This window comes from Saimiri boliviensis, chromosome 14, assembly GCF_048565385.1.
Source record: "Saimiri boliviensis isolate mSaiBol1 chromosome 14, mSaiBol1.pri, whole genome shotgun sequence".
NCBI lineage: Eukaryota > Metazoa > Chordata > Mammalia > Primates > Cebidae > Saimiri > Saimiri boliviensis.
Window position 1 is genome coordinate 92,476,360 of NC_133462.1, and position 22,009 is coordinate 92,498,368.

The 22,009-nt window shown below is 54.5% G+C and overlaps 2 protein-coding genes across 5 annotated transcripts in view; one reads left to right on the top strand and one right to left on the bottom strand.

Annotated features, from left to right (window-relative positions):
- The window catches only part of KIF26B (kinesin family member 26B), a 526,146-nt gene extending 509,258 nt beyond the window's left edge, over positions 1-16,888 (top strand). For all 3 annotated transcript variants that reach the window (XM_039464246.2, XM_074385662.1, XM_074385663.1), the window contains 4 exons: positions 59-3,413; positions 12,068-12,273; positions 12,795-12,945; positions 16,101-16,888. In XM_039464246.2, coding sequence (XP_039320180.2) covers positions 59-3,413; positions 12,068-12,273; positions 12,795-12,945; positions 16,101-16,240 — 3,852 coding nt within the window. In that variant the 3' untranslated portion in view covers positions 16,241-16,888. The remainder of the gene's footprint in view (positions 1-58; positions 3,414-12,067; positions 12,274-12,794; positions 12,946-16,100) is intronic.
- The window catches only part of SMYD3 (SET and MYND domain containing 3), a 755,279-nt gene continuing 736,678 nt past the window's right edge, over positions 3,409-22,009 (bottom strand). Inside the window, exons 12-13 of one of the 2 annotated variants that reach the window (XR_012513694.1) lie at positions 18,741-21,230; positions 3,409-11,216 (exon numbers count right to left, since the gene is read on the bottom strand). Coding sequence is in view for 1 of the 2 variants with exons in the window: in XM_074385664.1 (XP_074241765.1) it covers positions 21,216-21,230 (15 nt within the window). In the remaining variant the exon portion in view is untranslated. Of the gene's footprint in view, positions 11,217-17,396; positions 21,231-22,009 lie in introns of those variants that run through there. The other variant, XM_074385664.1, reaches the window with a different exon arrangement.

A 22,009-nucleotide genomic window follows, 5' to 3' on the forward strand; every position in this document is an offset into this window, starting at 1 on the left:
GGCTCCCAGGGAAACTGCCTTGGAAGAGTCGCCACATTAACGGCTCTCTCCCTCACAGTACACGTCCAGCTCCTCCGGGGGCGAGAGCTCCTGTGAAGAAGGCCGCATGCGCAGGCCCACCCAGCTGAGACCCTTCCACGCCAGGGCCACAGGGGACGCGGACTTCCCCATCGCCCACCTGTCCAGCGACCCCGACTACTCCTCCAGCAGCGAGCAGTCCTGTGACACTGTCATCTACATCGGGCCCAATGGCACAGCCCTGTCGGACAAGGAGCTCACCGACAACGAGGGCCCCCCTGACTTTGTCCCTATCGTGCCAGCCCTGCAGAAGACCCAGGGCGACAGCAGGCCCGCAGAGGCAGGAGAGGCTGCGGCCAGCGAGTCAGAAAGGGACTGCCTGAAGTGCAATACATTTGCCGAGCTACAGGAGAGGCTGGACTGCATTGACGGCAGCGAGGAGCCCAGCAAGTTTCCCTTCGAAGAACTGCCTGCTCAGTTTGCGGCAGAGCCGGCCAGCAGAGCCCTGCCGTTAAGCCAAGCAGCTGGGGCAAGCCCACTCTCTGAGTCCGATGGGGAAGATAATGGGTCCGAAGGTCAGCTGACCGACGGAGAAGGCCCTGAAAACCCGGCCTCCAAGATGCAGAGGAGTCACTCGCCCATGCCCGCCTCAGCACCCGCCCACAGCCCCAGCCCAGCCTCGCCCAGGAGCATCCCGGGCAGCAGCCAGCACGGCGCCTCCCCACTGGTGCAGAGCCCCAGCCTGCAGAGCAGCCGGGAGAGCCTGAACTCCTGCGGCTTCATGGACGGCAAGCCCAGGCCCATGGGCTCCCCCCGGCTGGGCATTGCCAGCTTGTCCAAGACCTCAGAGTACAAGCCACCCAGCTCTCCTTCCCAGAGGTGCAAAGTCTACACCCAGAAGGGGGTCCTGCCGTCTCCCGCCCCCCTGCCTCCATCGAGCAAGGATTCCGGCATGGTGTGTAGTGAGTCCTTGCTGCAGCCCGAGGTGCGTACTCCCCCGGTCGGAATGAGCCCCCAGGTTTTGAAAAAGTCCATGTCTGCTGGAAGTAAAGGGTTCCCAGAAACTCCTGTGGATGATGAGCCTCAAGCAGTGACTCCTCCAGATTCCAAGAATGAGATCCTGAGCACCACGATGGTGACCGTGCAGCAGCCGCTGGAGCTGAACGGTGAGGACGAGCTGGTGTTCACGCTGGTGGAGGAGCTGACCATCAGCGGGGTCCTGGACAGCGGCCGCCCCACCAGCATCATCAGCTTCAACAGCGACTGCTCCGTGCAGGCCCTGGCCTCGGGCTCGCGGCCCGTCAGCATCATCAGCAGCGTCAGCGAGGACCTGGAGTGCTACTCCAGCGTGGCCCCGGTCTCTGAGGTCAGCATCACACAGTTCTTGCCCCTCCCGAAGATCAGCCTGGATGAGAAGGCCCAGGAGGCAGGGAGCAGACGCTCTTCCATCAGCTCCTGGCTGAGCGAGATGAGCGCGGGCAGCGAAGGCGAGCAGTCGTGCCACAGCTTCATAGCCCAGACGTGTTTTGGGCACGGGGAGGCAATGGCAGAACCCACGGCCTCGGAGTTTGTCAGCAGCATCCAGAACACGGCTGTGGTGTGCAGAGAAAAGCCCACGGCCGGCCCCGACAACTTGCTCATCCTGTCTGAGATGGGGGATGACTCTTTCAACAAAGCCACCCCCATCAAAGGCTGCAAAATATCCACCCTGGGCAAGGCCATGGTCACCATCTCCAACACGGCGAATCTCAGCAGCTGCGAGGGTTACATCCCCATGAAGACCAATATCACCGTTTACCCCTGCCTCGCCATGAGCCCCCGGAGCATCCAAGAGCCCGAGGCTGCCACTGCCACCCCCAAAGCAGGCCCCACATCAGCCCAGTCCCAGGAGAGTAAGGAAAACAGTGCAAAGAAAGAGATGAAGTTTGAGGACCCCTGGCTGAAACGAGAAGAGGAAGTAAAAAAAGAGAACGCTCATCCCAATGAAGATGGGATTAGGTGTGAGAGTGCCACGGGTCCCTCGAAGGCTGAGCCCAGGGCAGAGCAGGAGCAGGACAGAAAGCCCAGCCCGGACGACAGGCTCAGCAGCAGCAGCGGGGAGGTTGCCGACAGTTTCAGGAGGGTCGTGGATGGGTGTGAGATGGCCCTGCCTGGTTTGGCCACCCAGAGCCCCGTGCGTGCCAACAGAAGTGTCAAGTCCAGCAGCCTTCCTAGGGCATTTCAGAAGGCCAGCCGGCAGGAGGAGCCGGACAGCCTCCTCTATTACTCTGCTGCTGAGACCAACGGGGTGGGCGCAGCCTCGGGCACCCAGCCCTCCAAGGGTACGCTGGAGAGGAAGGTGGCTTCCCCCAAGCACTGTGTCCTGGCTCGGCCCAAAGGGACTCCCCCTCTGCCCCCTGTCCGAAAGTCCAGCCTGGACCAGAAGAACCGGGCCAGCCCCCAGCACAGCGCCAGCAGCAGCGGCACCAGCAGCCCCCTGAACCAGCCAGCCGCCTTCCTGGCGGGCCTCCCAGATGAGCCCAGCGGCAAGATGAAGGATGCCAGCAGCAGCAGCAGCAGCAGCAGCAAGCTCTTCAGTGCCAAGCTGGAGCAGCTGGCCGGCAGGACCAACTCTCTGGGCAGGTCGACGGTCAGCCACTACGAATGCCTCTCCCTGGAGCGGGCCGAGAGCCTGTCCTCCGTGAGCTCCCGGCTGCACGCGGGCAAGGACAGCACCATGCCCCGCGTGGGGAGGACCCTGGGCCGCGGCGCGGGAACCTCGCCCCCCAGCTCCTCGGCCGGGGCCTCGCCCAAGGCCAGCCAGGCCAAGGTCTCCGCCGTGAGCAAACTCCTCCTGGCCAGCCCCAAGGCGCGCAGCCTGTCCGCGTCCGCCACCCGAACCCTCAGCTTCTCCACCAAGTCTCTGCCGCAGTCGGTGGGCCAGAGCCCCGGCGCGCCCGCGGGCGGGAAGCCCCTGTCCTGGTCCACGCAGTCGCTCAGCAGGACCCGCAGCGCGGGCCTGGCCTCCAAGCTGCCCCTGCGCGCCGTCCACGGGCGCATCTCGGAGCTGCTGCAGGGCGGCGCGCGCGGCGGGGCCCCGGCGGGGGAGCGGCCCGAGGACAGGCCCGCGCTGCCGTCGCCCTACAGCAAGATCACGGCCCCGCGGAGGCCGCACCGCTGCAGCAGCGGCCACGGCAGCGACAACAGCAGCGTGCTGAGCGGGGAGCTCCCGCCGGCCATGGGGAAGACGGCCCTGTTCTACCACAGCGGCGGCAGCAGCGGCTACGAGAGCATGATGCGGGACAGCGAGGCCACCGGGAGCGCGTCGTCGGCGCAGGACTCCACCAGCGAGCACAGCGGCTCCGCGGGCGGCCGCTGCCGCAGCCTCAAGGCCCCGAAGAAGCGGCCCGGTGCAGGTAGGCGGCGGGGAGGGCCGCGGGCCGTGGGCGGGCGAGCTGCCTGAACCCCCTGCCGGGCCGGCCCGTGGCCCGTGGTAACGGGGCGTCCGGTGGCATCCAGGCCTGGCCTTGCCTTTCCCGCGGGCTCCTTGGGGACACCGCGTGGAGCGTGTCTGTGAGAAACTGCCCTTCTGCGGTGCCCTCCTCAGCCGTAAGGCTGTGACTCCCTTGGTGCTCGGCAGGGTGGGCAGGCCGGGCGGGGCGCGGAGAGCAGCATGACCCTCACCTGCCGGCTGTGGGGGAAGACCGGCTCCCCCACCTCCATCCTCTCACCCCGTGGCCCTCTGCTTGACGGCCAAGAGTCCTGTGGACTGTTTGGAGCCTGCGGAGGGATCTGGTGAGGGAGACCACCCTCATGGCCTGGTGGCTACAGAAGCCCCTCGAGTGAGGCTGGTGCTGGCCCGCGAGACTCTGGCGGCCTCTCAGGGATGGGGGATCATGCGGTTTCTCTCATTGGAAGCGCAGTGGGTGAGGCCCTTTCTCCACCCCCACCCGAAACATACTTGTGGACGCTCACATTTGCACACCTGCCAAGCCCTGCCCCCTCCTCCCCCAGCAAACCATGTGCCCGAAATGCACGATTTTGGAGAAAGCCTTTGCCATTTCTCTTTTTTTCTTTATTTTGTTTTTGAGATGGAGTCTTACTCTGTCGCCCAGGCTCGAATGCAATGATGTGATCTTATGTCACTGCAACCTCCACCTCCCAAGTTCAAGCAATTCTCCTTAGCCTCATGAGTAGTTGGGATTCCAGGCATGTGCCACCAAGCCTGGCTAATTTTTGTATTTTTAGTAGAGACGGGGTTTCACAATGTTGGCCGGGCTGGTCTCGAACCCCTGACCTCAAGTGATCCGCCCGTCTCAGCCTCCCAAAGTGCTGGGATTATAGGCGTGAGCCACCATGCCCAGGTGGCCTTTGCCATTTTAAGAATCTCCTATCAAAGGGTACGTGCTCCAGAAGAGCTACTGTATAAAGCCCACTGAGTTGTTAATCGGAGTTTTGGGTGGCACGTGACAGTTAAGTCACGACGGGCAAGGAGAAGAGGCCCCAGGTCAGAGCTGGTGGCCCTGGAAGTCATGGGACAGGTGAATGAAAGGATGGTAACGGGAGAAAACGACAGACAGGGACAAGAAGTACCAAGAATAGCGGAAGCTAGCCACAGGCCCTCGAAGCCAGGGCCCTGCGGGGGCTTGGTACCTGCAGCACGCTGGGAGGTAAAGGATGGGGTGAGACACAGACGTGGAGCCTCCCTTTGCCACTGCTGCAGCCCACAGGCTGGTTGTCTCAGTCACGGGCCTGCTTTTTCCTGTTCTCCCATTACAGGCCAGCACAAATTCTGGAATGTTCCAACACCTAAGGGCTGTGGCCAAATGCACATTGTAAACCATTCATCTTCCTAGAATCAAAGAAACCCACCTCCAGGGACCGTGTAGTTAAGCAGATGTGGTTTTGCGACACAGACAGTCCCGTCCGCAGAGCTTAGCTCTGGGGGTGTTATGCTGTCAGCGTGGTAGGGCATCATCGTGGCTGTCAGTACCTTCACGGCTTTATTTCCCAGGTGCGGTATGCTTCAGTCTTTGATAGACTTTGACTCGGTTTCACTTATCCCCTCAGTCTCAGCAACAGACCTTAGCTCAGAACGCCATTTAAGGCTAGTTGAAACGCCATTCCGTGTAACATGGCAGCCGCTGTGTCTTATGGCCAGGGCCCAGGGCATTGAAACGTATTGATAATAGTAAAAATAAGCGGGAAAAAATCTGCTGGCCTTCCCAGTACCTGGTTAAGAACACTTGTTCTTGGCGTCTATGCAGCCTCGGTGTTCAGAGTCCAGATGACGGTGTGCCGTTCGCTGCTGGTCACGTGTAGCCCCGTGTTACAGAGTGCTTTCATGCACTCCAACTTAGCGCCTTGAGCCTACCCATCCATTTCATTATTTTGATGCCTTTCACAGTTGTTTTTTTTTTTTTTTTTCAAGACTTTTCATTTTTTGGTTTGGTTGTTACACTGGAGTAAAGGGGAAGAAAAACGGTGAAAAACCAAACGTGTGAAGTAACTGCCTGGTGAGCAGGCAGCAGGCTCTGCGCGTGTCCTTGCTCTGGGCTGAGTGCTTTCATACCTGTGGTCCTCTAGGAGTCTCTGCTTAGGGAAGGCTGTTGGAGGAAAACGGTGTCAAATGAAAAGGCCAGGGTAGGGCTAGAAACGGGGCCTCACGTGGCGTGCTGAGAGCAGGAGGCCTTCGTGACCGGCTGCTGTAGGTCCAGCACTCCGTGATGGATGTGGCAGTGGAGATGCGCTTGGTTCAGGTTAGGTGACCTTGTCTTGCTTATTTATGATTATTATTAAGAGAAATGGTGGCTGTCAGACATGATGAGCATAAATCAAAAGCAGCTTCTTTAAGAGATGCTATAAAGCCCCTCCAAGGAAATCCCTAACTAGATGGCCGGAGTTTACAATGACGAGAGATGTCTGGAGCTGGAGAGGAGACATCTTTTATCTGAGATGTGTTTTGGGTTTGGGAAAGTTTAATGCTTTTGTTATTTTCCTAGTAAAAATGAACGAGAATTACGGGGAAAATAACCTTGAGCTCTCCGGTTCCTTTGTAGTCCATGTAACAGCAGAAACGACCGAGCATGGCGATGGTTCGTTGTTTTATTCTTGGAGCTCCATGCTGTTGGGGAGCACCGGCCTGGGCTTGTTCCATCAGCCATAGCAGGGTGCAGCGAATTAAGTTAGAAAGCAGGAGACTTAGAAGCTTGAGCTGTGTGACCTTTTGGGAATAACTATCCTCTTTGAGCTTCAGTTTTCTCATGCAAGGAAAAGGAGAAGGTTGGTGGGTAAAACAGCCATGGTCTCTGCTGCCCACATCCTATGAGACTATGCAGAGAATTCAAATAATATTGATAGCCATATGATATCTTTTCCTTAAAGCCATCTGTAGTCAGTGGGATTGATTTTCAGTTGTTAAACATTGATCAGGTATCTTCTGTGCTCTTAGAGCTTGGTGATTTGGAAGTTTCAAGTGTGTGGGTGGAGGTGGAGGCAGCTGCCATAGAAGACAAGGCCGCTGTAAGAAGTTTGTCATCTAATTGGAGAGAAAGGATGAAAAACGTGGAACAGAGACAGGGAACTGAGTGCACTGCCCAGTGCTGATGGCGCAGTGAAGACCCAGGTGGAGAAGGCGTTGAGACACAGCAGGATACTGCAAGTCACGGGCTGCAGAGAACACTGGGATTGAGTTTGGTCATGGAGGGTGCTCGCGTCGGGACAGGCAGCCAGGGTGCTGGCCTTGCAGGCTGGGGCAGGAACGGGAGCACTGGCTCCAGGCAGCAAGAGCCTGGCCTGTGGGCAGCACAGTGAGTAACTCACAGAGGGGATGTTCCCAAGTGTAGCAAGAGGCGAGAAAACGTAAACCCAGATCTAGTTACACCTGGAACATCTGCGAACTACAGGAACAGTGCACATCATTCTCTATTCCACACAGTTGCATAGAACTAGGATAAGAATATATACTGTATTACGGTAGCCAGGCATGGTGCTTCATGCCTGTACTTCTAACACTGTAGGAGGTGGGTGGATTGCCTGAGCTTGGAGTTCGAGACCAGCCTGGGCAACACAGTGAAACCCCGTCTCTACTAAAATACAATTAGCCAGGCGTCGGGGTATGTGCCTGTAGTCCCAGCAACTTGGGAGGCTGAGGCAGACTTGCTAGAACGTGGGAGGTGGAGGTTGCAGTGTGCTGAGATTGCGCCACTTCAGTCTAGCCTGGGTGACAGAGCAAGACTCCATGTCTAAAAGACAAACAGAATACACCCTATGTTATTGTAGCTGGTAGTGGGGCATCATTGTAGGCTCTTGACCAACAAATTGATGTGGGGAGAGAAACCGTGTTGCTTTTACTGAGGGATTCCATTGCTCCCTCTACAGTTCCTTGCCAGCCCCTCTGTGGTCAGCAACCTGAAACTGTGAATAGACTGGAGCCCAGAATTAGAGTAGAGCAGCCAGCCCAGGTGGGGAGTGAATGTCTGTCCCGGCCAGCATGCATGCAGGCTGCTGAGGACGTCCGTCGGTGAGAGTTTATGCCGTAATTGCACCAGCTGAGCCCCCACCCCAAGCTCCCGGTCCTAACACCCACAGCCCTCCCCTATCATCCATTATACATGATGAACATTCTATTTTCGTCCTTTGGTCCCTTGCATTTCACCCTCATCCTGGTGTGTTACTTCCTTGGATTTTCCCCTTGCTTTTCTCTTCTTGGACTGGATGGGGAAGTCTGACAGTCCGGTGAACACCTTGCTCTAAATTAAATGCATTCCCACCACAGGGAGGCTCAGCAGCGGAAAAGCTCCGGAGGGAGGGTCTGCCTGCGGAGAAGCCCCTCCGGGAAGCCTGGGGGTTCTGGGATCACCCAGCCCTGGCCCTGCTGGGACATGAGCAAGGGCTGTTCTGCGCCTCACCCAAGCAGCTTGGTGCCCAGCATGGGGCTGCTGCAGGTGAGCGGTGAATGCTAGGGGTTGGTTCGCTGATGGGCTGCTCGCTTGGCTGGCCGCCTGGTCCTAAAAGTTTGCTCATGCTTCTTTCCTGTGTATTCCTCATAACCTGCCCTGCTGGTGGGAAGCGCTTTAAATGTGGCGTCTCGTCTGCTTCTTTGCCATTCTAAGCATCAGACACTGTCTTCCTTCGTCGTGGTGCTGAGTCAGCGCTACTGACTGATGGGCCTGTCTTGTGAGTTGCGATTTGCGCCTGTGTGAACTGGGCTCCCAGCGTGCCAGGTTCGGTCCACAGAGTGCTGCACAAAACCTTGTGACTCATCGCCCCTCACCAAGCCCTGAGGGCACCGTGCTTTGCTCTGCCGGCCCGCTCCTGTTCATCGGCTTCTCAGGCACAGCCTGGTTCTGTCTGAGTAAATTCAAGAAGCTACTGGTCACTGGCTTAGTGAAAGGCAGAGGAAGGCAAGCTGCCCTGGCAGAGTTCTGATTTCCAGAATGTTTCTGAGAGCATCAAGCTGGAGACAGCTGAGGACAGGGTCAGAACCAGAGCCTTTGTGAATATACAGCTGCGGAAATCGGAGAAAAGCAACTGATCCTCTAAGACACCGAGGAAGCTTCTTCGAGTAGAACTCCAAATAGAGTAGGTGGCGGCGATGCTGTGAGGTGACACTGTGGGCCTAGGTGCAGGGTCGAGAATCTCAGAGCACCTGGGAGGAAGCCCAGGATCTGCGCTTGTGGCCTGGGGAGCCGCCTCTTTCTCATCCGCAGCGTGGGAGCATTTTTGCCTTTTCAGCCAAAACATGACAACAGGCCATACAGCCAGCGTCCTTCTTCCTCATGCAGCTGGCTCCTTGCTGGTCAGTAAAATCACATGCATTGACGCACATTCTCGCTCTCTCTGCTCTGGGATCTATGGTTCCTTTCAACATGAGTGCTTCGGGCTTTTCTGACTCGCCGTCTTCCTAGCGCCCACACTGAGTCAGAATGCAGGCGGCGGGTGACGGGAGACAGCTATGCTGAGGGGTCTTGGGAGCAGGAGTTTGGGAATGGCTGGAAGCATGTTCGCCAGGGGCAGTGGAGAGGCCTCAGCACTCAGCATACCCGTGTTTCCCGACACTCACCCTAAGCAGCAGCATCTGCAGACTCGGGTGGGGACTTCCATCTGGATTGGGGACGTGAAGAGTAGAAGGCCCAACGTCAGACTTCCCGCGTGGGCTGTCAGCGCCGCAGATGGTACAGTGAGGTGGACTGTGATGGGTCGCGACCCCTCTTCTGTACGCAGCTGTCGGCCACGCCTGGAAGGGGAGGGGCGACGGGGTGGGTTCAGCCTGTTAGGGGGTGGGGTCCTGGTTGGAAGCTTCACTGAAATATCAGTGTTGACTTTCTCAGGTCAAATCTGGTTCATTTCATGCAGCAAAACGATGTTGGCAGGTATCAGCCTAAGTGTTTTTAACATGCCTGGACCGAATGCCAGGCTGATGAGCCGAAGGGAGCCTGACCCACCAGCACCAGCAGGAGGCTGGCCCTGGCCGTGTGCTCCGCGGGCAGACAGGCGGCGTCCACGTCCAGTGGGGCACAGCATGACTCTCACCAGGGTGGGGCTCCCCCTCCGCCTTTCTTAGAGCTGATGCTGCTCTGACCCCACTTGCAGCCTGGAAGGAGGGGGTCCTTGGCAGAGACCGGGCTTGGCAGCAAGCTGGGCATCTGCTTGAGAGGTGGAGGTGCTGGCGCAGGCAGAAAATAGGAGAACCCTTCCTTATATGGGGCCCCAGACCAAGGCCCTCGGGCCAGTCTTTGCCCAGCAATGGCATCTTGGTACCATCACTTCCTGTGCCCCTTGCAGTAATGTGGGGGCACCGTCTCCACCCCGACCCATTCCTCAGCCTGACCACATGGCCCCTGCCCTAGCATTTGGCATCTCTCCTCACTGCCTGAGTGAGGCTCACGTGTACCTCTGGAGGGAGCCGCGGCCGCAGATGCAGGAACGGAGTATCATCTCCTTCACGGGATAGGGGCTCCGGTACCCAAATTCAGAATTTTATGGCAATCCAAGACACTTGCTCATTCGTGTGCAGGAAAAAGGTATTCCGAGCCCCCCAAAACCACAACTCACTCGAACTTGGGCACTCACTTCCCGCCTCGGGAGGGAATGGATGTGGTGACGAGGTTCAAGGTTGCTAGATGGCATGGAAAGAAGGCAACGGGGATTAGGATATTTCTAGGAAGCTGTTGTAGCCCAGCAAAGTGTCACTCTCAGTGTTTTCACTTTCTCTACTCCCATCTCACAGGGTGCCCTGGCGTGGGTGTTGGCAGGAGATTGAGGGTGGCCCTCATCCAAGGTATTTTCCCGTCAGCTCACATCCCATCCGTGGTCCCCTCCCGTATTTACCAGAGTTGGTCTCTGTGTCCAGTGGGATACGGCAGAGTGATGGTATGTCACTTTCGAGAGGAAGTCAGCCACTGCAGCTTCCGTGCTGGGCGGCCCTCTCGCTTTCTGGGGCACTTCCTCTGGGAGAAGCCAGCTGCCAGGTCTTGACGGTCTTGTGGAGAGGCCGGCGTGGCAGTGAACTAAAGCCTCCTGCTGTGATGGCATGAGTGAGCTTAGAAACAAAGCTTCAGCTTCAGTCAAGTACAACCACAGCTGACAGCCTCCCTGTGACTCCAGAGAGGCCCTGAGCCACAACCACCTGGCAGAAATTGCTCCCAGATTCCCAACCCACAGGACTATGTGAAATACACGTTTGCTGTTTTAGCTGCTGGGTTTGGGGTTCATTTGTTACACAGCAGTAGATAACTAATACACTATGCCCTCCCATGGCTCTCCTCAGCTCCTCCCATTTCTCATCCAATCAGATCCTTAGAAGAATCATCCCACAGATGCCTGAGCCCGTCTGAGGGAGCCCAGCTTGGGCTGAAGCAGGAGAGACTCTCCATTACATACTGACTCAGTTTTCGAGGGGGAATCTCTCTTGACCTTATCCTCAGGGCCAGAGTAGGTGAGGAGGAGGGCCAGGTACCCTCTCTATGGTCTGAGTACGTTTTGTTCAAACCCAGACAAAAGGGTGTAACAGCCACTTCCCCAGAGTTTGCAGCCTAGAGGAGTGAGAGCCACCTGGACTCCTGAGTACTCACCCTGGGGACGCTCAGACGCTCACTGCCTCACTTGTCCCTGTCAGAAGCGAACATCTTCTGTGGCTTCCCTGCTGTTTCACAGGTTCCTGCCACGTGGTAGACGCTAGAGTTGAGGCTCACAGTCAGCTACCTCGATCAGACCAACTTAAAGGAGAAAAACAAAACTATGAACTATGATCTGGTGTTTCCCATAGTGAATGTCTTACACAGTAAGGAGACATACCTGCTTTCTTCCAGTGGGTTGGGGTTTCTTAGTTTCATTAGTTGGGGCCTGCGCTTTGCTGTGAGCTAAATACAACTGTGTATGTATATACACAAGATAAAGATCTGGGCTCTAAAAAGTGAAATTTTGGCCGGGCACGGTGGCTCACGCCTGTAATCCCAGCACTCTGAGAAGCTCAGACAAGTGGTTCATTTGAGTTCAAGAGTTTGAGACCATCCTGGCCAACATGGTGAAGCCCTGTCTCTACGAAAAACAAAAAATTAGCTGGGTGTGGTGGTGGGCACGTGTAATCCCAGCCACTCGGGAGGCTGAGGCAGGAGAATTGCTTGAACATGGGAGGTGGAGGTTGCAGTGAGCCAAGATGGCACCATTGCAATCTGTCTCAAAAAAAAAAAAAAAAAAAAAAGAAATTCAGGCTAGGTGTAGTGGCTCACACCTGTAATCCCAGCACTTTGGGAGTTTAAGGTGGGAGGATCACTTGAAGCCAGGAGTTTGAGACCAGCCTGGGCAATATAGTGAGACCTTGTCTCTACAAAAAAAAAAAAAAAAAAAAAAATTTTAAATAGCTGGGTATGGCAGTATGCACCTGTGGTCACAACTACTTAGGAGAGTGAGACAGGAGAATTGTTTGAGCCCAGAAATTCAAGGCTGCAGTGAGCTGTGTTCGCACCACTGCACTCCAGCGGGACCACAGAGCAAGACCCTGTCTCAAAAAAAAAGAGATTTACATTCAGAAAGATTAACTCCTCTTTGGGTTTAATCTCCTCCTTAGGTTCTCAGAGACGGAGGCTCATCCCAGCACTGTCCCTGGACACCTCTTCCCCGGTGAGAAAACCCACCAACAGCACAGGCATCCGCTGGGTGGACGGCCCCTTGCGCAGCAGCAGCCAGAGGGGCCTCGGGGAGCCCTTTGAGATTAAAGTCTATGAAATCGATGACGTGGAGCGCCTGCAGCGGCGGCGAGGGGGCAGCAGCAAGGTGAGGCAGCCTCCTCCCTCCCCCCCACGATGTGGTGGCAGCTCCCAGCAAGCCTGAGCAGGTGCCAGGTGGGGCCCTGGGGAAGACGGCTCAGACCCAGCCTCTGCCCAGCGGGCTTCTGTCCCAGCAAAGGGCCTTTGGACAGAGGCTTTGGAGAGAGCCCCGTGTTTCTCCTCCTGAAATGTTTTAACTCCAAAGCCAGGGAGTGGAGGGCTGGTGATCTTCAGGGCTTTTCTGGCTCCTTGAGGTTTTTCTTTCTCACCAGCCTTTGTCCATCCTGAAACACCCTCCACCTCCACCTGCTTTCCCAGTTTAAGAATGGTCTGTGATAGTCCTGCCTTGGGAGTTGTCTGAACTGACTCGTCTGTTGAGGCAGAAATTCGGCTGGGATCACCTAGGCCTCCCGTGGGTCTCCAGCTGGTTTCCACCTACGGCACTCAGAAGTGCTCCTTGTGGCACGGGCTGGGTGTGAGCAGAAGGGCCTTGTCTCCTGTTCACCCACTTCCTCCTCTGTGTGCTAGGAGGTCCTGTGCTTCAACGCAAAGCTGAAAATCCTGGAGCACCGCCAGCAGAGGATCGCCGAGGTCCGCGCCAAGTACGAGTGGCTGATGAAGGAGCTGGAGACAACCAAGCAGTATCTGATGCTGGATCCCAACAAGTGGCTCAGTGAATGTAAGGCCTGGGGTCTGTCCCATCGCCGTGACTCAGGGCCCACCCGCTCAGCAGGCCTGGCGCGTAGCCCAGGGTGACAGTGACACAGGCTGCGTCTATATCCTCGGTCACGGCTGCAGGAGTGAGCTCATCAGCCCTGCTCCCCTGGGGGTGGGCGGGAGGGGCTGGGGCAGCAGAGGGGCGGTGAAGATCGCTCTTGCAGGATTATTTCTTACGGGTCTCAGTCCAAGGCACCTGAAAATGAGATTTCTCCCCCTGCATGAAGGCTGTGTGACACATCTGCTCCTCAGCCACAAAATCACCCTGAACATCTAGCCTGAAATAGACAGGAATTTATAGAGCCCTTCAGAGAACAATGTGTACAATCCTAGAGAAGCCACATGGAGAACCCAGAAAGCCAGGAACATGTGAGTGAGTGAAAAAATCTCCTCATAACACCACAGCCACAGTGCTCTTTCCATTGAACAGAAAGCCCAAGATGACCATAACCATCTCATAACAATTCAGGACAATTTTGCTGTCTTTGAAAGACGGATTCAATTGTCTCTTATTTGTTTGGTCCTGACCACTCCATTTGGCACAAAATAAAACTTCAGTCTGGTCCCAGCTATGACACTGATACAGGCAGCAGTGCTGGAAGACTCAGGTAAAATACAGTCCTGCTATTCCCAGGCTCCCTCCGCCCCAGCGGGCCTCCTGTATAACGCCCCCTCCCCTCTTCCAGTCTTCCTTGGCCAGTGCGGGGGGGGGGGGGGTCTGCAGGTGGAGGCTGAAAGCCAAAGCAGCTGGTTGAAAGCATATTGGGGTGAAATGGTCCTGGGTAGAAGAAAGTGGCAGGAACTGTAGGCCTCCCGGCCGTGCCGGCCACATGGAACCTCAGCTCCCAGCAGCTGCTTCTCTGCAGGAAGGAGGTGGTAGCACTTCCCGCAGTACTCACTGGATTCTTGGGGAAGTCTATGGAAGTCTCCAGTTGCAGCACTTGCAGCTGTGAGCACAGCCACACAGACCTGCTTTGGCTGCTGGCTTTCTCACACATTGGCTGGGGACCTTGGGTAGGACACTTAACTCTGAGCCTTGATTTCCTTAGCTGTGAAATGGGAACAGCGATGGTGACTACACCACAGGGTGGTTGTGAGGTGTAAGCCAGCTCCTGTTGGTCCTCACCATGCTGCTTGGCCCAGGATGAGAGTTTCAGGACCTGGTAGTAATTATCATCATCATCCCCAAGTTCAACAACATCCACATTCTCAGCAGGAGATACTTCCTGGCTGGGTGTGGCGGCTCTCACCTGTAATCCCAGCACTTTGGGAGGCCAAGGTGGGCGGATCACTTGAGCCCAGGAGTTCAAGATGACCCTGGCCAACATGGCGAAACCCCATCTCTACCAAAAGTACAAAAGTTAGCCCGGCATGGTGGGGGGAGCCTGTAATCCCAGCTACTCAGGATGCTGAGGCAGGAGGATCGCTTGGACTGGGGAGGCGGAGGTTGCAGTGAGCCGAGATTGCGCCTCTGTGTTCCAGCCTGGGGGACAGAGTGAGCCCATCTTAAATAAGAAGGGGGCATTTCCTTCGTGCCTGCTTTCATGATGCCCTGAGCTGGATCTTCCGTTAGAAATGTGAACAAAGACATGAACCGGTCCTCCAAGGCACTGATGGGGAGGGCAGATGGGTGAGGACGCGGTGAGTGTCTGCCCTTGGCATGTGCATGGGGCCTTCTGCTTGTCCCTCTCCCTGCTCCAGATACCCCGTTCCTTGTTTCAGGAATCCCTGGCCACTTCAGGATCCCAGGGGCCTCCTTGCAGTCAGTTCTCCGTCATTTTTGCTGTTTTCATTCACATTTTATTTTTCAAGAACTGTTTATGCCCAAGGCAGAGTTGAAAATTATCTTCCTCTTACAAAGTCACATTTTTTCCCAGGATGGGAGCAAGCTTAAACATCAATACGTATGTGTTTAGATGCTTCCGGGAAACAGTCGCTTCCTTCTAGTCTTTGTACATGTCAGAAATCAGAGTTTTTGATGCCGAGAAAGAAAATGAACAGAAAGCCACATGAAAGGGGAAAGAGAGATTGTTTTTTTTAGATGAACTGAAAACATTAATGAAAAAAGAATCCATGAGGCTGCATGCTGGCTGTTCCCTGTGGGCAAGAGGCAGGGGACGGGCTTGGAAAGATCCATTTTTAGTTGAGTTTTAGCTTTTCGTTCTGGTGCCAGTTTCAAGGTTGTCCAGTAATGGAGCCGGATGTGGCCACAGAATGATGGTTCATTTGCTTTTTTGCTTTGGTTTTTAAATATTAAACTGGTATTCAGGGCCCTCAGTCTCCTTCCCACTCTAGTGTTGATTAACTGTCACCTCATGAGCCATATCACTGTCCAGAGCTCCGGGACCTCATCATCTGCAAAAAAAAGACAGACAGCTTCCACTCTCATCCCACGGTTTCCATCACACGTCACGGTTTTCAAATCAAGTTCATGATCACTCTCTCACTTTTATTTTCTTCACAGCAGCTCAAGGCAGGCAGGTAGGAATGCCCACTCTGAAGTCACTCCGAAGGACACTGTGCCAGCCCCAGAGCTAGCCCCTAGCGTTGGGTTCCAGGGCCACCCCATCACCTTTGGCTGCTGTCTGTGCCTTCCCTGCTCATACTGGGACTTGAGGCCAGAAGGGGTGATCCCAGATACTTGCTCTGCAGGCTCTGAAGGACACAGACTTTTCACTCTGTGCAGGCCTGAATGTCAGGAAAGACATCGGGTTAGAATTCAGAATCATCCTGTCATAGGAGGGAGGTAGCAGAGGTCCAGATGTCACTCCAGGGAGGGACTCTCGCCACCTCAGCTTGAAGAAGTATTTACTTGATGGCTGATAGTGCTGTAGAGTCTCTCAAACCCTGGGATGGAGACGGCTGGAGGTGGGGAGCTAGAATGTCACCTTATTGCTCAGTATAATCTCAAAAACATTGAGCGTTTAAACACTGGTAGAGTGTCCCATTCCACCCAAAAGAGGCTGAGGGTCGCGCAGGAGGGAACGCTGCGGGCGCCTGAAGCAGGCACGTCAGAGGCAACGGGTGGACTGGGGGTGGCAGCGGCGGGCTGCGCAGTCGGGAGGTGCCTCTCGCCCCATCTGCTCTGCTCTCCATCAGGCCCTTTCTCTTCCGCAGTTGACCTGGAGCAGGTTTGGGAGCTGGGTTCGCTGGAGGCCCTGGAGTGCGTGACAGCGCGCCTGGAGAGCCGCGTCAACTTCTGCAAGGCCCACCTCATGATGATCACCTGCTTTGATGTCACCTCCAGGCGCCGGTAGAGGGCCAGACGCTTGTCCTCGCGGGCCCCCCGCTCCCTGGGACTTCAGAGACGTCGCACGCCCCTCGGCCCTCCGTGCCGGAGCATCAGAGACAATGAATGAGGATGAAGGTTGGTGGGAAGTCTGGAGCGAGAGTTGAGCGGAAGGCGAGTTTTCTTTTGTTTTCTGTAGGAAGGGGGCAAACGCCAAACCCCCGTGGAAGGAGAAGAAGGTGGGAAGCCCGAGGGGTGTCCACGCCCTGCGAGACTGAAAAAGCACTTTGAGGACCTTTACAGACCTTGTTTGTACATAAGAACTGCGAGCGAAAGAGACCTCACTCCTGCTTTCGTGAGAAAGGAGTGGGGTGGACGTGGGATTGCTGGGGAATGTGAACACAGAACGAGAAAGACCCAGAGGGACTGATGAAGTGCCTTGCAAATCTTTATTAGCCAAACGTTTATGTGCATACTTGCTTGTGTACAGATGGTGCTAGTCAAGATGAAAACAACAAAACAAAACATTTTCGAAACGTATTATTTACAGCTCGTTTTCTCTTGGTGTTTTATCCTACTTCTGACTTGCTGTTTTTAAGTTGTGTTTGTAGAGATATTTCCTAATCAATCAATCATCAATCAGTATTGCTTATGAATAAATGTTAACTGTCCTCTATGGTGATTCTGGTAAGGCCGCTCAGAACACAGAGACTTCCTCGGTACGAGCCAGTGTGGGCGCTTCTGAAGCAGGTTCGCAGCAGCAGGTGACCCTGATGTCACATCCCACAAGCAGCATGGTCAGGGCAGTCCCAGAAGGTTGACGCGGGGCAGGCGCAGTAGAGAACAGGAGAGGAGACGGGCCTGCAGCGCTGCGGACGAGGAGTCCTTTGCCGCCTGGGTCCCCCTGCCCTTGGAGGTGGGCTGGCCGGCTGTTCTGTATAGAGCTGGCCCTTTGGTCCTCACACATGTGGTTCCACAGATCCACAGTTTCTATGGCCCTCAAAATTCATACTCATTTTTATTCCAAAGCCTTGAAGGAAAGCTTGAACCAATTCACCAGAGCCATATTTCTTTCTTCTTTTCTGGTGGTGTGAATTTATTAAAGTGGGTTTTCCCAGCTGAGAGACCTTGTCAGGTGTGTATACTCAGAGACTCCAACTGTATTCAATTAGAACAAGGATTCTTGAGACTGTACAACTTGTCTGTTGTCCAGAGTACCCGGATTTCAGCTCTCCTGTGTCCCAAAGCCTCTATACCAAGAAGGGACAGGCTTGTCCTCTCGGCCTTTGCCTCTACCCAAAGGCAGAACCTAGAGTCGAATGACTATGGGAGTCCAGGGCTTGTCTCCCAACAACTCAGGACCTCAAATTCACATGTTCCTCCCTCTAACAATTCCCTTAGGAATTATTATACCCATTTCAGTGATGGAAACCTGGGGTACAGAGTGGTCAAGGGATTCGCCTGATAAAAGCTGTGGTGCTGAGAGCATAGCCCAGAATCCAAGAGTCCCTGCAGCCTTCACGTGTAGGATGGTGCTTAGGGGTTTGCAGAGTATGGTCCGCTTTCGCCCTCAAATGCGGCATATCTTCATGAGCCTATTTACAAGCTAGGCTGTCTTCACTAAGCAACAACTCAGCCCTAGCCACTCCCCAAGGGGAAAAGAACCCGCTGCATTTCCTGGTCAGTGTGTCTCTGGACACTGCAGCCCACACAGCTGGCTAAACAGCAGCATGTCTGAGCTGCTCGGTAAACAGGGACTGAAGCCTCGTGAGCCTCACACGACCCGATCCTGTGTTACCAGAGCAGGGTTCAGGTAGCCCTGTTGGCTCCTGTGGTTTGAAGCCAGCTCCCTGGGTCATGAGTCTGGCTTCGCACTTCTGTAAGAGTCTGCTCCTACGCGAACAGGAGACAGGCCCAAATCTGCTAGTGGAGCAGGCTGGACGACGGCGAGAGGCTTCCCTGGATGGCTGCTTCTCCCCTCTTTATAGCTCCCAGGTCTGACAAGTTCACTGCCCTGAGAAGCAGGCCCTCCCTAAGCTCCTGCACCTCCCCGCGTTCTGCAGGACAGTCCCACGCTCTGGGCTCGCCTCTGGCCTCTCAGCACTGTGTAAGTGGGCTTCCTTAACAGAAATACCCTTGGAGCTTCTGGGCCAGAAGGGAAGCCGATCCTCTGGTTTCCATTGGGCATCTCCTGGTTGCTGGTTTCAAACACATACTTCATGTGTTTGAGCTTTTCACCTTTAATTTGAGCTTTTCAAAGGTGCCTATTCTGTTTTTGTTGAAACAAACTCATCTGATTAGTCATCAGGGAGCCTGCTGTTCGCCCTGCCACATTTTCCCGAGGCTGCCACGCTGCACTGACTCTAGCAGGCCGAGGACGGGGCCTGGTGCCCTTCCCGGACGGAAACCAGAGGGATCCTTCCTGGGGGAGTGGCGTCCGGCTTCCCTCCTGCCCAAGTCTGCTTTGATCCGTTTGTAGCAACTTTATGCTATAACAAAAGGTTGAATGAAACCAAGAGTTCTCTTACCAAGTCAGACTGGCTTCCCGAGATGCGAGTCGCAGAACCCCTCGCAGGATCCCCAGGCCGTGTGAAGGACACTCCACACTGATGTCGTCCATTCTCTCTCTCTTCTCCTTTTTTTGACCTAAATAAGCTGCAGACATCTTAATTTACCAATATCGAGAAAGCACGTGAAGAAATCATGCATTTTACCTTATGATGGGCTCGTTCCTGTCTCTGCCCGTACGTTGACTACAGTGACGACGAAGGAAGGAATCTGGACTGACCACTCTGAAGCATCCCAACAGCTGAAGGATGCCTCAGACAGTGACCGGAAGTGAAAGGGTTCCAGGTCTTGCGGTTTTGGTGACAGGTAACCCAAAAGGCAAGGGAATTGTCAAAGAGCCCATTTCTATAATTACCCACAAATGAAGGGCCTAGAAAAAAACCCTGATCTGAAATTAACATTTAGATGCACAGGTCTTAATTCCTTGTCTACAACCTGTCCTCCTTACCCCTGCTCCAAATACATGAGTGTGAGGCGGTAGCGTGAGCAGCAGAGCAAAACTAAGAAGGAACAGAGGGCAATGGTGACATGGTTTCCCTGGGAGTAAGTCCGCACTGCGTTCGTGCTGGGGCTGCCTGCTGCCTGGGAGCGGCGGTGTGCTTCAGCATGGGCTTCCAGGCCCCACCTAAGAGCTGCGAACTTTCATCTTCTTGTCCTTGAACTCCCCTCGACATCATGAGGAAGCTGTCTCTAACTTCCATCTCTTCCGGATTTGAAATCAGAACACCCTGCCTGGCGTTTACTTGCCAACTGCCATCCTGAACATGGGGGAGCGTGAAGGTGCAAACGCAGAGACGTGTCCGTCGTGACGAAGGTGGGAATCGCACCAGGAGCCCTGAGCCCAAGGAGGGCTCCTCGCGTGAGAAGCTGGGATAAAAAGCCATGTGTGGCAGCATGGGGAATTCCGCAGGCAGGAACCCGGCCCGGTTTGTTGCAAATTAGCCTTAATCTTGAAGTCGAATACATTCTTCTAAGGCGGAGTGACTTCGGTCCGGCCACATCTACCGTCCAGGGTGGAGGTTCAGAACGCCTTACACACACCTACAGATCTATGCCTGCTGCTCAGATTTCTGTTAAAGACATCTCAGAGTTGTTTGTGTTGACAAAAAATGCAGTTGTGCCCACCTGGGTGTGTGTCTCATGTCCCTGTAAAGCAGCCACGTTCTGTGGGCAGAAGGTAAGGCTGACGGGTCTGTGCATTTGTTCAAAGCAAACTCAGCCACCTAGACCAGCAGCCACTGCTGATTCTAGTGAGTGTTGTTAGGTTTCCTATGCCACAAAGGATTTTAGACTGTAAAACCAATGACTAAAGATGAGTTAATTTCCAAACTAAAAACGGAAGGATTCCTGCCTTTACTCACTGTCCTTTCCTGCTGGACTCGTAAGGCCTTACTGGACCTCAGACAAAAGGAGTTCCTCGCTTCTGATGATAGTATGTCACCCTGAGACCCTGCCAGTGAGAAACAGGTTGAAAGTCCTGCTTGCTATTAGTTGAGGTTAAGCCGTCTGCCGCCACTGTCCCTGGGCCTCCAGGCTGCCACCAGGGTGTGTGGCCCAGCTGTCCCCTCATTGAGGGACACTCTTCAATGCCACCACATGGGAGTCTTCTGGGTGGGGTGGAAAAGCCAGCGCAGCCCACTTTTCTCTGCGCCAAATGAAACAGAGCTGGGTGTTCAGTGTGACGGATGCATGTAAATGCGTCTCAAATTTAGGGGGCTGGGGGGGGCAGGTGGTAGGAATGCAGTATATCTTTGGATTCTAATGTCTCTTTTTTCCACCTCCAGAAAGTAGCTGTCAACACTGGTGGGTAACAACTGATACACTGTATCACTTAGCAATCTTTCAGACAAAAGGTCACACTTTAAAATTACAGCGTGTTCATGATTTCCATCATAACGCAAGCATAATTCCAACCCAGGAGAAGTGACTGCATCAAAAATGTTTTTTCCTAAAAATTCCTAGAAGCTAATTTATCCCTCCCTAAACACACACATTCTCCTTTTGAAGGCCCTACCCGGAACCTGCAGTGAGGTCACAATACTGGACATCGCGGGGCGTGGGGCAGCATCGAGCCTTCACTGATATAATCCGTGTTCTCCAAACACAGTGGTTCCCAGTGTCCACGTGTGGAGGCGTGTGCTGAAAGGCCACACTCACATCTATGTCATGCACACACAGCAATTACCTTCAGCACTGACACGGCTGCCTCCTCTCATTCGCCGAGCTGCTAACGGCTCACACTGTCATACTCCATTTCGGAAGAAGTCATGATTTCTGTGTGAACGCAGGACGCCGTCTTACAGCATTGCTTGTGTTCTTTGCGTCTACGTCGCGGTTGGAAACGCTACCCAAGCGCTATGCGTTGAAGCGGAGGTTTCCTGGATCTGTACTGTGGCTATCTTTTTCTACGTTTTTCTCACTCTAGCAAAGTCTGTTCATGGAGACATGGGCTGGGGGATAGGGAAGGACAGATAAATCAAGAGAACAGGGATCAGGGTCCAATCTTCAATGTACAGGGCTGAGTTCAAAATCTAAGCTGTTTCTGTAGTAAGTAGCTGGATAGGAAAGATCCCTTCGTTCTGAATTTGATGAGAATGGGCTTGGAAATCCACTCCCACAGGCTTGCGTGGAAGAGGATCCAACCTCTTCCTCCTGGTTCAACATTAAACTGCTGAGGAAAGTGCTGACAGTATTAGTTCCCTACATTTACCCACAACTCCCATCCCGCCCCTGGTGCTACTGAAGGGGGTTTGGGAAAGCCGCCAGAGTTCCTGAGCTGGGATATATATGGTACCTGCTCTGGTTTTTTTTTTCTGGAAAAACCAAAGCACTTTAGTGAGTCTTACAACCTTAAGGCATCCTGTCCCCTCCTGGATTCCCGAGTGTCAACGGTCAGAAGTCTTATTTGAGAGGTGGCTGAACTTAGGAGCAAAAGCCTTGAGCTAGGAACAAGGAAACTGGGTCAGCAGGCCTGGTTCTGTCACTAGCTCTGCAACCTGGGGCGAGTCTCTTCACTTTGCTGGGCCTCAGGTTCCCAAGTGGAAGACGGGGGGTCGGAACAGCTGCCTTTCTGGGGCAGCATAAAGAAAATGGTGTTAAGTGATGGGAAGTGCTTTGAAGAAGCTAAAGCTCTGTCTCGGAGCTGGGGATAATCATTTACAGAGGAAGAAACTGAAGTCAGTAGTCACTGACCGGCCCAAGTTCAGAGTAGTTTTATAGCAAAACCGGG